This window comes from Apus apus, chromosome 2, assembly GCF_020740795.1.
Source record: "Apus apus isolate bApuApu2 chromosome 2, bApuApu2.pri.cur, whole genome shotgun sequence".
NCBI classification, from domain to species: Eukaryota; Metazoa; Chordata; class Aves; order Apodiformes; family Apodidae; genus Apus; species Apus apus.
In genome coordinates this window covers 61347662-61364014 of record NC_067283.1, presented here as the reverse complement: position 1 = coordinate 61364014, position 16353 = coordinate 61347662, and the positions used below count along the sequence as shown (strand labels likewise).

The following is a 16353-nucleotide window of genomic DNA, read 5'->3' as shown; positions in this document are numbered from 1 at the left end:
TTTATCATGGCTCAAACCAGGACACACACTTCGTAGCTACCCCTTTTTGCAGCTTATCTAAATATCAGACTAAGCAATAGCAGCCATTTTATTTTCAGTAGTAATACCGGGTTAATCAGACTGTCTGCACTGACAGTTTAAAGTACATAAATAGTGGGTGGTCCAACTCACACATACACACTAGTATGAGGAAACAAAACAGTGATGCAGTTGTAAATTTTAAAACCAATGTCACAGCAATTTAACTTACCTATACAGTTACCACATCAAAAACTCCTTAGAATACTAGGATCAATTATCTTTGCTTAAAAAATTTAAAAAAATTAAACAAAGTTTAAGCTACAGCATTTGATGGCATAGGCCTTTGCTAACAGTATTCTTGAGACATCTAAGATGATAAAGGGCTACCATTAGGAAAAAGCTTTGATAAATCATGAGAGACCCATGACCAAATGGTTTTCTGTGGAGAAGCAAACTCCAGGCAGTTAGCTCGAGTAAAAGTTGAAAGATACTTTCTATGTTGTCTTATATAAAGTAAAAGTGAAATCATCCTTTCTAGGTGAAGATTTTTCCATGTAGCTACCTTGGATCAAGGCACCTGAGACTACCAACTGAGTATTCCTGATTCAATCACATAAGATAAATTATTCTAAATATTATTTAAGTTTTCCATGGGGTCTTTCCTTTTCTCTCTATTCTTATTCAGCTGCACTCATCGTCCACTAGACAATCATCTACTGGAATAAAATTTAACATTTTTTCGTTCATCTGTTATTTTGTTTGTGTTTGGTTTTGTTATTTTTTTCTTCATTGTGAATAGAATGGGGCTCCTGTGACCATTTCTTTTAGGAAAAAACCCAAACAACAGTTAATAGGCTCAGGCATGTCTATGTAGTATATAAACAGGATTGATTAAATGTACAAATCCTACACTGGGATATTATTTCTTTGTAGACAGGCATCTATATGCCTTTCTACCATAATTTTGCTGAAAAGTTATCTGAGCTTTTCTTCAGTTGAGATTTCTAATGATCCTCTGATATTTATTATTTCCTTCTCTTTCAGTATGTTTTTTTTTGGTGTTTGTGTTTCTTTGGCATTTCTGCTCCTTCTACATGTCCTAGCTGCACTCAGACCAGTCCCTCACATCTGCACTGACGCTCAGCCAGCAGCAAAACTGGTTGCTCAGCTAATTCAGCCTCCCAAAATGCTTTAGCTTTGGATGGCAAAGTCATGGCTGAGCAAACCTGTGCAGGAGCTATCGCCTCGTTTTGGCTGAAGGGAGAGCAGCCGTCATGCCTGTGTCAGTGAGCTCCTTCAACAAATAGCAGGTGAGTTTGACCCACCATTTTTATTTATTATTTATTATTATTATCATTATTAAATACAGCAAACTGCTCCCAAAGGTTGGCACTGCAGGACGCACAGGATGCCTGACACAAGCATACAGCAAAAGCAACAAGCAGCTCGTTGGTATTTAGAGCTACAATAACTAGATGGCCCTTCCAGATCTCCAGCTTTCTTTTGACAGCAGCAGGACAAAATTAGACATTCTGTCTGTGCTTCATCACTTATCCCTGGCTGCCAGCTCACAGCACCGCATTGCCTTCACCTCCAAAGACAGAGGTGATATTTGGTTATCGTCTGCCCTTCCAGACAATTATGATAACGAATGATAATGCGGCAATAATGAGATGCAATACCGACACTTACTGGTGTACTGGCCTATTACATTGTACGTATCAAAGTTCGTATCAATGATATATTCAGTGTGAAGTTATGTCATCCTATTTCCAACACTTCCCTTGTGCAAGCAGCCAGAATAACAGATGGACAAAGAAAAATAAATAGATCAATTCGGTGCCTGCTCCCTTCTTTACTGAGTGAGAAATGTCAGCTGAGACTTATTGCACATTCATTAAATGTAAATTTCTGGCAGATATTCTTCAGATGCTTCCCGAGCCCTCGCATTCCAAACATACAGCATCAACATAAGCTGCTGGTAGTTGCCAGCAATGGTGTATGTTCCCTGCTCCCCTGAGACATTTTCTGTGCTGTCTGGTGTTTCCAAATTTTGTTCAAGTATGTCTGACAACCAGGAGTATTAATTTAGTCTTGTACATACTGCCACCTGCTGTGGTTAACCAAGACTAAAGCTAAAATACTCCGTGAATTTCAGCTATTTATCAACTATAAATATAGGGGGCTAACAGTTGCATTCAGGCGTGCTTACCCCGAAACTGAAAACCTCCTACGGCTTCAGCCTACACGTACATGCTGCATGGATCTAGTAAAGAACTCTTTGTTAACTTTCTTGTGAAGTCATGTATCTGTGCCAAGCGTGTGCAAGCTGCCCCTTCCCCCCTCCGCTTCCCCGCCGAGCAGGGACGAGCGCTGCGGGGCCGTGTCGCTGCACGAAGCCGCCAGGCTCCCAGCGCACAGGCTTTGCCTTCGCGCCCATTCCCGCCCTTCAGCAGAGCTCACCCGAGGGAAACTCCCACTGCTCTGCTTCTATTCTAGACACACAAGCCGGGCGAGGAAAATCAATCCCAAGAACTTTGGGGGGGGGGGGGGGGGGGGGCTGCGCTACGCCAGGAGAACCCGCACCTTTTACAAGCGTCCCGAAGGCGGCGGAGAGCGGGGGGCTCAGAGGTTTGCGGAAGGGCTGTGCAGGCACCGCGGGGACACCCCGCAGCCCCCGGGCTCCTCCTCCTCCTCCTCCCGCCGCGGCTGCGCGCTGGGAGCCGCGCCGGGCCGGGCCGGGCCGGGCCGTGCGGGGAGCTGCGCGGACCCTGCGCGCTGATGCTGCGCGCCGGGCTCCTGCTGCTGCCGCCGCTGCCCCGCGCCCTGGGCTGGGCGGGCGCGGTGGGCAGCGGGTCCCGCCCGCGGGCCGCCCGGGGGCTGCCGCTGGGCCGTGGCCCGCCCGCGGGGGTGGCCCTGCCGCTGGGCTGCGCCCGGGGACTGCGCGGGCCGGGTAAGCGCCGGGCCGGGCCGGGCCGAGCCCCACCGCACCCTGGTCCCGCACGGCGAGGCGGGCGGGGAGGGGTGGTGGGGAGAGGGCGGGACCCCTCCCCGCCTGGGGCTGGGAAGGCCGGCGGGCAGTGCCCGCGGTGGGTGCGGGGTCGCTGCCCTGCCCTGCCCGAGCCGGGGTGGGCTGGGCTGGGCGGTGGCGGCCGCAGTTGCGGAGCCCCGGGTGCGTTGCGGAGCGGGGCTCGCAGCTGGAGGCGGGAGCGCCCTGTGCGGCGGGTGGAAACGACTTGTCTGTCTGTCTGTCTGTCTGCAGGTAAATTCTACCAGCACGGCACAGCGGAGGCCTCCCAGGCCACCTTGGCCAGCGTGTCTCCCGTGTTTGCCGTGGTAAGTACCCGCAGGCGGGTCCACCAGCGAGGCGGCGGGTGCGGAGTGATGGTGCTCTGTCTCAGTTCTGGTTTTGTTTTGGTTTTTTTTTTCCCTAAAGCATCTTAAGAGCAGGCCGATTCACCTCCCAAAGAATGCCCCTAGCTCTGAATTGTTGCTTTAAGTTGTAATGTACGGTGTTCGTTAAGGTGTTTGTCTAAGACGAAGCGCCTGCTGTAAGATCTCTTGCTTTTACCGCTCGCCCAGGTGCTGCAAGCTGGAAGGCCTCTTCTTAAGCTTGTGGAGGCTTCATATGCCTTTAAAAATTATTACTGTGTCTTGGTAGCCATAACGGAAGCGAACACAGGATTTGGGAAAAAATAAGCTCTTTCTGTATCCTTTGCTCTACAGTGAATTTGCAGGTGCATTATTGGCGTGCTTAGCACGTAGGAGGGGGGTAAGGCCCCCTTGCTGAGGCTGACAGTCACTCCTTCTGCATCAGGGTGCCCTTAGCCGGGTCCTGGTGGCCACGTCACACCTGTTGCGGTGCCGCTGGAATGTGTGCTCAGGATTGTTTCGTGCACAGAAGGTTACTTTTAAAGCCAGTAATGTGGAATTAAGCGACGTGGTTTCTGAGCCAAACAGCGAACTTTCTGATTAAACCAGACCTTGTTGTTTGTTCAAGAAAGTAATTTCACTGGGAGGTACAGGTGTTAAATGAATAATCTTCACGACATGTGCTGAGACAAGGATTTAGATGCAGGTTACCAGCTGACTAGCATGTTAATGGGATAGTTTATACAGACACCAGGGCCTAACTGCCCATCTTGTGGTAGTACTTACTTGTTGAATGTTCTTTGTAAATGTTTCAGATTGCTCAAGAGAAAGCAGCAAAATTCTTAATCCAAAATGTAAGGTGCACTTTTGTGCCAGAACGGTCTGATTCTCTTTGAATCACCTCCTTCCCAAGGTTCATGTAGGAACCTCATGGTGCAGATGAGACTGATTTGGTTAGGTATGTCTACAAAGGCAGTGAAATACATGGCAATTCGGTGCAATATTTTTCTTGACTGGGATGGACTGTGGAGAGAGGGCATAAAAAGCTGATTTTCCTTCATAGCATATTTTCCATTTGACTTTTAGGCAAACAATTTTAGACTTTTTTTTTTTCCCTGTTTTGTAGTAGTTTTGTGAAAAGAAATATTTTCTCTGCTCTTTTTAGATTAAGTTTGACAAAGAGGGAAATACTAGGTATTTTGGTGAGTATTCATTGTGGTTTTGTTTGTTTTGGTTTTAACCTGTCCAATACAGAAAAGCCTAATTGGGAATCTACAGGGGGTAGAAAATTACATTTGGGATACTACACTCTGTTTATTTGGGATGTTGCAACATTTCCTTTGTGTTGCTGCCTTCTGTTGGCCTTTGTAGGGTCTTTATTATTACAATGTTTGTATATTTTTAAGCAGTATTTCGAAAATAACATACAGCATCTGTGACAGGAAGGTAATTTTTACTTTGTCTTTGTTCTACCATTTCCTTTACCTGCTTTGAATTTCCCTTTCTGCAGGATTACGTGTGCTGTCTCAAACCAGCCGCTTGGTTTCTGACGTGAAATGAATTGTCATGGCCAGCTTTTCACTTAAATGTAGAATTTTTCCCTTTCCACTTGAGATACAGTCTTCTAAACATTGTAAAATATAAATTAGATTGAGGAGGCAGGAAAACTGTTGTAAAGATAGCACAGCTTTTTTTTTTTTTTTCCCCTTTTTTGGGACTGAGTAAGAGACTAAAATGTAATTTCATAACATATACGCTTCCCCCTAAATGTCTTCATCTACAAATATTTTAGAAAAAAAGAAAACAGAATTGTACCAGGAATTGGGTCTTCAAGCTCGAGATCTAAGATTTCAACACCTCATGAGCATGGCAACTAGGAACAACAGGATCATCATAAGAATGGAGGTAATGGTTTCCCTGAGGCTGCGTGTAAACGTGAACCGCGTCTTGTCCTTGGACCTGCGTTTTCTTGCACAATGTGTTTAATACCAGCTTTACGTGACATGAAATCCAGCAGTAAATATGGCTTTGGTGTCTACCTAGCAGTCAGAGGTATGGGTTTACTAACACTGCGTCTGAATGACCATTTTCCTAGGTAAGCATAGGAGAAATGTCACTAACATTGTCACAGAAGCCAAGGCTTGTGAGGAGGCTCTTCTCGGTCACGTCGGCACGAACACAATGCTGGGTCTGAACCGTGGGTGGCAGTTCCCGTGAGATGCTGTTGGTTTCCTGCCTGAAAAGACACTTCAAGAGTGGCTTGTTACCAAGTGCATGACAGAGTCACGAGAAGGTGGAAATCTTCAGAGAGGTCTTTTTTTTTCAGATTCCTACATTTACTGTCTTTTTCAGTCCCTGAAGGCTGTCATCACACCAGAGTTTCTTCTGATACTAGATTATCGTAATTTAAATCTGGAACACTGGCTCATCAACGAACTCGCATCTCAGCTGGCTGGGGAAGGTCAACTGGTTACATACTCCCTGCCCTTTGAATTCCGAGCCATAGAAGCCATCCTGCAGTACTGGGTGAGCTATCTCCTTTTTATTTAAGTTGCTTTGGAAGTTGTTGCTTGATAGAAAAGACAGAATTATTTTCTCCTTGTGTTAATATTTATGCATACACGTTTTTATATGCATTCTAGGAGTTCTTTTTTGATTTTGGCTTTTGTTGGTGTAAATTTTATGGGTTTGTGTGTATGTGTGTTTCCATTCCCTTCCTGAAAAAGTGCTAAGTGGAAAGTTTGTTCCTTACTTAACAACTTACGTAAGGTTCTCATGGCTTCACTGTCATTTGGACAATTAAAAAGGAAGTCAGAGTCCCCTTCTAGAGATACGCTTTAGCTGAAATAGAAGTCATGCAGAAGCACAGAGGTTTGTTGACCTCTTGGGCAGGAGTCAGATAATGAGTTATAGCTATCTTTAAAGATCTGTGATTGCTAATAGTAATATGAAATCCCTATACAAATAGCATTTTAGCTTCATCAGCCTCACTGCTGTGGTTGGCACTGGGTTTCAATTCAGTGCAAATTGCTTCTATAAGATACTGTATTTTGCACTGGCCTTAATCTTGTAAGTGGTATCCCTATGGCAAGTATTTCCCAGCCATTGGAAAGCAGATTGTGTTAATTGCCTATTACTGTGAATTCTGTGGTCAGGGACAGGAGTCAGTTGCCCAAGTCATTCTGAAGGGATTGCTTTAATTCTTATGAAGGATCATGTTGTTATCTAGATCAGCAAACTGCAGGGGAGACTTAACACTTTGCAGCCTCAGATCCTTGAGACACTGGAAGCTCTAGTGGACCACAAGCTTTTGTCTGTGGATAGGAGTAAACTACACATTCTCCTGCAAAATGGCAAGAGGTAAATAAAGAGTAACACAAGAAGACACTAGAAGATGACCGTAGAAAATTATGTGCAATAAAATGGTAGAAAAATGGTATGTAATATGAATTACTATAATGCTGGGTTGTGCACCTTATTGGTAAATGTTAAAATTGGTATATGAAATACCTAGTGATACGGGAAACCAGAAAAAGGGAAATCTATTCCAAGTTGTCAGAAATAAAGTCAAGCTTCTCAAATAGCATCTAATAGAATAAAGTAATAGCTAAGACAAAAAAATAACATAACAAAAATGTTCCCCATAATGTAAAACAAGCTGTTGCATCAATACTTTCAGATTACTAGTACTAAAATACTGGTACCTTTGTGTAGTAGCCTCTGTGATACAACAGTGCAAACATGCACTCCCTACATGCTCACAGATGCTTGCTTCTTCTGACTTAAAAAATGCATCCAGAAAACACATCTGAATCCTTTTCAGTGTGTGTCTGTTACTTGCTCGTCCCCAGATGGATCACTGCCACTGCTGAGTGCATGGTCTGTAGAGGATTTTTTGAAGGAGCTCTTAGAACCCTGCAAGGAGGTTTTCCCTGGCCACTACCTCTGGCAAGGGTGCTGGCTGGCAAGCTTCTTTAGAGATTACCTTTTGTGCACTGGTGCCAGTGGGGATTACTTGACCTTTTGCCTGTTCTTCCTTCAGCTTGTCAGAACTGGAAACAGATCTTAAAGTTTTCAGAGAAACAATTCTGGAGATCTTAGATGAAGAAGAATTAATAGAAGAGCTCTGTCTATCTAAATGGACTGATCCACAAGTATTGTATGTATATTTTGAAACCCCATACTTTTAAAAAAGTATTTTGTTTAAGGAAAACTTGACCACTAAACTGGGTGTTCCCTGCCAAACAGCAGAAAGAAGAAGACTTGCTAACTTTTTTAAGCCCTAATGCTTGCTGCATCAGAAATTGTTGTGTTAGCTGTTTTGGTGAGGGACCTTGTTAGCACTAGTCCTATTACACAGTTTCAAATAGTTTTTGGCATAGCAGGCCAGCTCATCTAGTAAGTAATGGGATGGGAGCAGGAGGTGAAAATGCAAATGTTATTTTTCAATACAAATTTACATTTTCAGGGAGAATTTTCTTCGGTTTCACCAAAAAACCTGAAAAGGTAGATTTTAAAGCTTGTCTTGAATAGGTCAGGCAGCACGCTTCCTTTATAGGAAGTGTGTTCTGAACACCTTCCTTTTAGCTTTTCGCTCACCAGCAGAACCTGAAGGGAAGAGGCCCTGGAGCAATCTTGCGCACCCGAAGAGCAGCATTTCAGGAAAAATGTATATTCAGAAATAGTCCTACTGCACGCTTGTCGGGTCTGGTGAAAGACCCCACACAGCAGCAGCACCACCAGTCACTTAACAAAAACTGAAAAGCAAAAAGATTGTCAGATCTCGATATGTTTTGGGCTGGATTGTGTTTGAATCTTGGACACACAGACATGTTTTATGTCTCAGCAGATAACAAAAAACTACTTTCCAGGTCCTTTGCAAAGCTGCTGAATAATACTTTTGCCTAACCGCGTTGCATGGGGATATTAATACTGTTCACACAGTATTGTTTGTTGGAAATCAGGAGGTGGTTTCTTGCCCTGCAAAGCTTAGTCTAAATTTGCAGCAGAAACTCAGTATTCCAGAAGTGGGATGTGATTTGCCTTTCTAATGCATCTGCTGGAGTAGTATCAGGAGGGCTCTGAATTCCAGGCTACTCCTGAGCCAGCAGCTGATCTTTGTCCTGGTTTTGCTCGCAGCCTGCTCTTGCACTTTAATACAAGCTGCTGGCAGATCTTTTCCTGCCTTATGCTAGACAGCGTATAAACATTTAGGAAAGATACCAAGGTTACCTTTCACTCTTCATGCTAGGAGAAACCTGAAGTCATCCCTTCTTTCAGACACTGCCATTGCAGTGGGAGATTGTCTGAAGAGCACTGGAACTTTGCAATCCCCGTGCAGGGATGTGGCAAGGGAGTTGTGCACAGGCACACCAGGGGACACCAGCCACAACAGCATGTTTGCAGGCAGGCTGGCAGTGTGTGGGCAGCTCCAGTGGCTCCAGTGCTGAGACAGGGGATGTGTGGTATTTGATGAACTCAAGAAGCCTGAGAAGGTGTGAACGGACCCAGTTAGGCATCTAGGTGCCATCAGAGATGGTTTGCAGCAGGAGTGGTGAGCTGAGCTCAGAAAGGTGAGGTGAGGCAGACGTTTTATCTTTGTATGAAGGGATGGCAAGCAGTCAGTCAGACTCATGAGACAGATGGAGGCTAATTAATGAAAGCAAATTGGATGGCACGTTATTTAAAGTCCGTATGCCTGTTGTTTTCCTTTGTATATCCATAGAGGAGCCAATAGGCCAAAACAGGACCTTTTGCTGAATCTGTAATAGAGTAGAGATAGGCCTCTAGGGCTTTTAAATTTGCAGCTCCTCTCATCTGCATTCTCATTGCTTGAGTTTTTTACTAAACCTCAAGGTCTGAAGGACTTCAAAATCAGACTGGCTAACTCAAAAGTTTCTGTTCCGTAAGAGAGGAGGTATGGGCTTTGTTAAAGGTCTCCAGGGAGCTTACATGGTTTGATTCTTAAGGTATATCACTAATTTTCTTGGAAAAACATTTCAGAGAGGGTCCCTTAAGAGTCAGCAGTGCTAGAAAAGTTTAATCTCTCTGGAGAAATGAGGTCATACCACATAAGAAAAAAAAATGAAGAATCTTCCTGGCTTTGCTGCTAGTTTTCAAGCTCTTGGGAATCTTTGGTGCCTCAGTTTTCATCTACACACCAAAAAATCCAGTACACCACCAGAAACAGACAAACCCGTTCAGGAGAAGGCAGCTGCGCCAGCAGTCAGACCAGGAAGTAAGATGAAAACTTCTTAGACAGACTTCACTTAGGATGGAGCAGCATCTGCCATTTGATGCCCACTCTTAGGCTGCTCCATGCTCCCAGAAAGTTTGGCAGTCATTGCTGTGTATAGCTGAAACACCTTACAACTGTAACATTTTTAATACATGCCTAGAATCTCCTTCCCTATGTGTAATTTTGTGTGTGTTGACTAGGGGTGGTTTTATTCTTGCCAGTTTTGACTGCACCATTACCAGCTTCCACCATTTGAGGGCACCAAAAAATGAAGTATCTCCTTTCAAAAATTCCAACACCTTGTAATAGTGTAAACATTTCTGGTAATAGAACATGCATAAATAATATACTTTTTAATAACTTTTTAATATCTGAAAAAATAAGATTTGTGATATTGTGCATGCCTTGCACATATCACATGCTAACTACTCTACTCAGAAGGATTGACTGCCAGTTCTAATCAGCTGATAGATACAAAAATATGTGTTTTATTTTAAGCTGTTGGTATTGATGGAAGTGCATCACTGAAAAGGTTGCACTTTGAGATCTAGTGTCAGACAGTTGTTCCCCACAACTCTCGTGTGCCTTGACTTAACCCATCAATAATACATTTCTGCACAGCATGTGGCTAACCAGAAAAATATAAATTGTTGCTTGCAGTGAGGAGAGTACATCTGGGATTGATCATGCAGAGGAAATGGAACTGCTGCTGGAGAACTATTACAGACAAGCAGAAGATCTTGCAAATGAAGCTCGTGAACTCAGAGTATTGATTGATGACTCAGAAAGCATAATCTTTATCAACCTGGACAGGTTAGCTACCCTAATAGTAGCTAGCAGTTGGACTGCCAAAAGCTGAGCAGAATTTAGTATTGCCTAGTTTTTCTCAAATCTGCCTACAAGGAAGGTTGGGAAATTCCACCTTCATGAGAGTTTGAGAGCACTTGCAGTCACAGCACAAGAAGAGGCGTTGCGCAGTTTTTGTCAGTGAACTGGATAAAGCAAAGCAACAAGACACCCTAATAAGTTATGTGTAAAAACCCCTTTAGCTGGGCATCCGTTTTCACTTGCAGAATCCAAGCTTTTCCTAGATCCTTCTGTGGAGCTGTTTGCTGAAGGAAGAGTCTGTAGGTTTAGGGGCAAAATGAAATTCTACTCAGGAAAGATTGCTCTTAATTCAGCAAAACTGAGTATTTAAGAGTCTGTCTAGGCTATGCAGGTATTCAGTTCAAGTTGCGTATCCCTCTATGGAGTGATACAAGAATGAATAACTTTGTTACAGTAGTAGTATTCTCTCTTCCTGTATGCTACACTTCCCACTACTACTCAACTTACTGAAAAATAATTGTAGCTTGCATTTGCAAGCACGTGCCACTCTGTCTTTGAGGTCAGCATTTAATAGTCTTTCTCCTCTTTACTGGGGAGTTATCTGTAGAGGTAATTGGTGGATCCTTTTGGGGAAGACTTGAATATAGAATTCTCTAAAACAGGCTCGAGTTTGTAGTCCGCAGCATTTGTCAACTTTGACTTCTTTGTGAGTATCTTCATTTACAAGGTAACAGTAAATTTTTGTTGCTTGTGAATATGGAGACATAAATTCCAGCCAGATAGAGGCAGGAGAACACGAATGTCTGTGGAAATTTACTGTTACTCAGTGTATATACGTCTCTAAGAAGTGAGCGATGCTGGAAAGTCTGCTGGCGATTAAGCAGAACCTGCTGCCTTATAGGTATCCTGATGCAGCAAATTCAAAATGATACCCTCTTCATACTGTTGTTTCATGAGTTTTATCCAGCATGACTCCCTCTGGTTTCGCTATTTGGTTTTCATGCATGCTGTATGAAATTTGAGAATTTAGCAGCAGATCAGTTTCTGGGTTCCCCTTACAGATGTTTCTCCCTTCTTTAGCCACCGTAATGTGATGATGAGACTGAACTTGCAGCTGACTATGGGGACTTTCTCTCTCTCTCTCTTTGGACTCATAGGAGTTGCATTTGGCATGAACTTGGAGTCATCTCTTGAAGAGGTAAGGAACGAGGGCTGCTTTTTATCAGCGACATAAAACATGGGCCCTGCTCTTAAAGTGCATTTGATATTAAGTACAACCTTGTTCTTTCTATAGGTAAAGCTCCAGATTTATGTTTGTGTGTGAACGTAATTTAGTCCAGCAATTCATGTGTTCATGCAGTCACTTTTTTGTAAGCAAATTACTGTATGGTTAACTGCACAGGATTGCTTACTTTCTTCTAGGTAACATCTATGCAAAAGAAATGGGAAGACAAAATTATGGTTGTGTAAGGACTGCCTGTAAAGCAGTATTCATATTTCTGTAATGATCACCTGAAAAGCCCAGTTTTGTCTTCCAGAAACAGAGTTGTCTGGCAAACAGCCAGGGTGTTTCCAGCACACCAGAGGGACACGCTCCTGTCAGTTACGTGGTTATACCCAAACTGGTGGGGGTGCAGACTGGGGGTACAAATGTACAATTTTACATGCTATCTTAAAAACAAAAAATCCCAAACAGGCTTCTTCCATTTCAAGTCTGTTAAATAAAAGGATTGAATTTCCAGACCTCTGCTGAATGAAGGAGAACTGCATGGGGCAGTAACAGAATACAGTAGGGTCATTCCTACAGGAAGTGCTTTCCTATGGAGCAGTCCTTTTCCAAAGGTGGGGCTTGGCTGTTGATGGTAGAGTTTACCGCTTCCGTCTCATAAAGGAGGTGTGGTGGGGAGTGACAGATTGATCTTTGGATAATCCCATTTCTGAAGAGAGAGTTGCATGACTAATGGGAGTGTTCTGTTGGTAGGACCCCAGAATATTTTGGCTGGTGACTGGGATAATGTTTCTGGGAAGTGGTCTGATCTGGCGGCGCTTGCTTTCCTTCCTTGGGCGGCACCTAGAACCTCCACTGCCTCCTCACGTATGTATGGCTGGCTTGGGTTTCTGCTTCAGACCCTGCATGTACAGTTCATTTCTAAAGCAGGAGAAAGGCCAGTGGCTCACAGAGCGTGGGGAAATGTAGCTCAGTTCCTTGACTTGACAAAGGAGAAAGTTATTCTTAGCTGGACTGAATGAGGTAGGAAGCTCCAGCACTGTAAAAGATACACTTAAGCAAAAAGATGTGCTCATTGTTGCCAGAAGGGAAGCTGCAGGCTGTTCCTTGAGACATGCTGTATTTGCTTTCACCTGGCAGCCAAAGGGAAGCTGAGACTAATGTTAGAAGCAGACTTAATGTGCTTTTGCAGCTGTCACAGCAGTCTCTTCATAGTGAGTGACATCAGGGATGCTGCCCTTCTCCTCCCACCCACATCCTAACTCTGGATCTGTAGTCCCTGTCTTGTAAAAGAGAAGGTTAAAATAAGAGGATTATGAGGACAGGTCCTAGCTGTAATATCACTATGGAGAGTGGTGCCATGGTTGTGATGTCTTGACTCCCAATCTAACGTTTGTTGGAGCTTCTCCTGTGCACACCAGTCCTCTTTGCTACTGATGCTGATGGCATCGTAGAGCCCTGTTGTACCAAGCTGTAAAAAGATGTCCAAGGAGACTATGTTCAGATTATCAAGATTTTTATGAGTCATTTTCCCTCTTGACTATGCATTCCTGCCAAACTTTGTGGGACTGAGTTGTCTACCTTTGTTCTGCACTCTTAGTATTTGTAACAGGGAGGTATCAGTGGATTTGAAAGCCAAGTTGCTACCAAAAAAAAAAAAATCCAGATAAACTCTCCCTTTTGTCTCTTATGTGGCAGATGGAAGTAGTTTGTTGTGGAATGTTGACTGTAGCTACAACTAACGGGATTATCACCAAGTATTGCTCAAAACCAACTCCAGCACATACTTACTTTGCCTTAGAGAAATGTACTGAAAGGGCTTAGACAGGGAGAAGCCAGAGACAGTGTTCTGAAAGTAAGAAGAATCAAGGTCCAGGCCTCTCTCAAGGTTTTTTTCCTTCTGCTGCATATAGAGCAGCTTCTCATGTAATGACAGGCTATTTTTTATCTTCCCTAGGTTCCTGCAGTTTTGAAAAAGTCCCAGCCAGCAGCTGGAAGAGTGGAGATAAAGAACAACCTTAAAGCAGAAACATTTGGGCTGAGCAGAAGCACATTAACAAACCAATAGGAACAGCAGGAATGAAGAGACTTAATTTGTTACAGGGTGGACTTTGGATACTTCCTTTGCATTTGTTCTTCCTTACTGAAAACAGCAAGAATTTCTGAACTTCCTAATTTATTATACATTTTGTGCCAAAAACCTGTAGTAAGATTTTAATGCTCGCACACAAAAGGAGCAAAGGAAAACAGCCATGTGCTTTCCACAGGTGTCTTGCCTCCACCCCACGTATGTTCCAGTAGTTTATGTATCTCATACATGTACATACTTTCAAATTTCAAAGAAAAAGCCACCCAAAAGTGGCCTTTTTAAAGGAAATTTTTAACACCCTGTTTAATTGCAGAGAATAGACTTAAGAAAGAAAAGGCATTCCTGCATCTCCTGTGTAGCATCACCTCTAAATTGGCAGTAACCAGAAATATGTTTCCTTATTTTAAGTGAGCACGAACAGGCTTTGAAACGTAGCTACTTATCTTGGGTGCACCAGAGAAGTGAGCCTGTTGATAATGCACACTTGATAGTGCATACCTACGATCTGCCACTATTTCAACACACATGGATACAGCTGCAGTTTAACAGCTCTTTTTGTTGTCACAAAGACTGATTCCAATGCTGATAAATTCAACAGACCAGTTGTTGTTTTCTCTGTAGTCAGGCTTTGCTTTCTCTTTTCTCTCCAAGAGGACAAGACAAAGCATAGACTAGCCTGCACCACTTGTAAGTGGTGGTTAGTAAAGGGTGTGGAAGCCTGGTGTCCTGTGATGGACTGAAGGAAGGAGTAAAGTTCTTAAGCCCATTGTTTGTGTTTTCTCTTAGAACTTGACTCTGAGCACTGAGGGTTTAGTTCCCCACTGGTTTCTCTCAGACTGTAGAGGGAGCATGAAATCCTTCTAAATCAGGTCACCGACTTTCTGGGGTTTGATCTCTGTTTTTTAACCTCTATAACAGACCTTGACTAGCTCCTTAGGTGCCACCAGATGAATCACTGTACTGGCTGTAGCTGTGAACATTTTTACTCAGGACTAACGAGTCAAAAATGGAAATAAAAAGGTACATAAAATTATGCAGGCTTGTGCTCCTAGTTGGGCTTAAATTGTTTGTACCAGATTATCTTCAAACAGATGTTTTTGCTCTGTATGTTAGTTCAACTACAGATACAAAAGCCATGAGAAAATTCATGGTATTCATAAGTTTTTTAGCTGAATTTTTTGCAGCATTTTTGCCTGGAAGGTAGAGATTAAAAAAGCCTCTAAACTGAGCAATTGATTGGAAAAAACAGTGGCTCACATACCTTGGCTGTGAAACCCCAACAAAGCCCAATGCATGAAGGGATGATGATGATGATGTTTTCCACCAAGCTGTACTTGCATTAGGCCAGGACTGAAATGTGTTGGTGCAGCTTTCACAAAACCTTTCCAGGCTCTGTCATCAGTGCAGAGCTGTGGGGATCCTGGCCCTTGGCCTGAGCCCTGGTGCAGGTGCCCCATCCCCTGCCCCAGCCGTGGTGCCAGGCCCCTCTCCCTCTCCCCAGGCTGGCCTCCACACCCCAACTCCCTCTTGCCGAGCTCCCCAAGTCCCGCCTGGCTCGCACGGCTCCAGCCGCACCTCCTGCTCCCTCCACGCCCAGCCCGGAGCTGGCACACGCTGTCCTTGCCCCTGGCACCCACCTGCCACCCTCGCCCTGTTGCCCACCCTGCTTCCCTGCTGCAGGGCCTTTCACGTCCCCCCTGTGCCAAGCTCTGCCCCACGTCCCCCTCCCCGGGCCACTGGAGCTCCCCCCGGCCGCTCTGCACAGTTTCACCTCTTTTTTTTCTCCTCATTTCCGGCCCCGGGAAAAGCCACCAAGTGCTTCTCCCTGCCCCCACTTTCACCATTGCTTTAGTATTTACTGTTCCCAGTTTTTCCTCAACTAGCTCCATAGACTTTTTAAAACTCCATATTGATGTAGCAACAAGGAACATTCATTTTCATTTGAGAAATCTAAAGCTTCCAAATTTTAACAGAGAACCACAGATAATAACAGATAACAACAGATCGATAACAACAGGTAACAACAGATACTGCTCCATCCCTCACTCATTCCCTTCTTCCCTCCCTCTCTCCCTCATTCTGTTCCTCCGCTCCTCCATCAATTCCTCCCTCCCTCATTTCTTCCCTCCCTCCCTTATTCTGTTTCTCCATCATTCCCTCCCTCCCTCCCTCATTTCCTCTCATTCTGCTCTTCCCTCCCTCTCTCATTTCTTCCCTCCCTCATTCTGTTCCTCCATCATTCCCTCCCTCCTTCCCTTCCTCCTTCTCTTTCTCCCTCCCTCTCTCATTCCCTCCCTCCTTCCCTTCCCTTGCTATGGCCTGGGAGACAGGGCAGGAGTGGGGGCAAACACCCACTGCTCTCCTAGCCCCTGCACAGCCCCGAGGGCAGGGGGCAGGCCTTGCAGAGGGCAGACCCCCATGCGGGGGGCAGCAGGGTCCAAGGGGGCACGCGACACCCCCTGCTGCTGTCCTGCCAGCTCCAGGAGTCTGGTGGCAGTCAGGGTGCAGGGCACAGCTGCAGGGCCGGGGGCTTCAGGGCTGGGGGCTGTGCTCCTGTGCTTCAGGGGGATGATACAT

General features: G+C 44.6%; 1 protein-coding gene across 1 annotated transcript; it reads left to right on the top strand.

The window, feature by feature from the left end:
* Positions 1-2754: 2754 nt before the first annotated feature.
* MRS2 (magnesium transporter MRS2) lies at positions 2755-14809 on the top strand. The gene is made up of 11 exons (XM_051611500.1): positions 2755-2974; positions 3284-3357; positions 4559-4595; positions 5186-5298; positions 5746-5919; positions 6623-6753; positions 7436-7552; positions 10292-10444; positions 11540-11657; positions 12441-12554; positions 13645-14809. Exons 1-11 carry the CDS (start codon positions 2803-2805, stop codon positions 13753-13755), a joined length of 1314 nt encoding a protein of 437 aa, XP_051467460.1. The 5' UTR covers positions 2755-2802; the 3' UTR covers positions 13756-14809.
* Positions 14810-16353: the final 1544 nt, after the last annotated feature.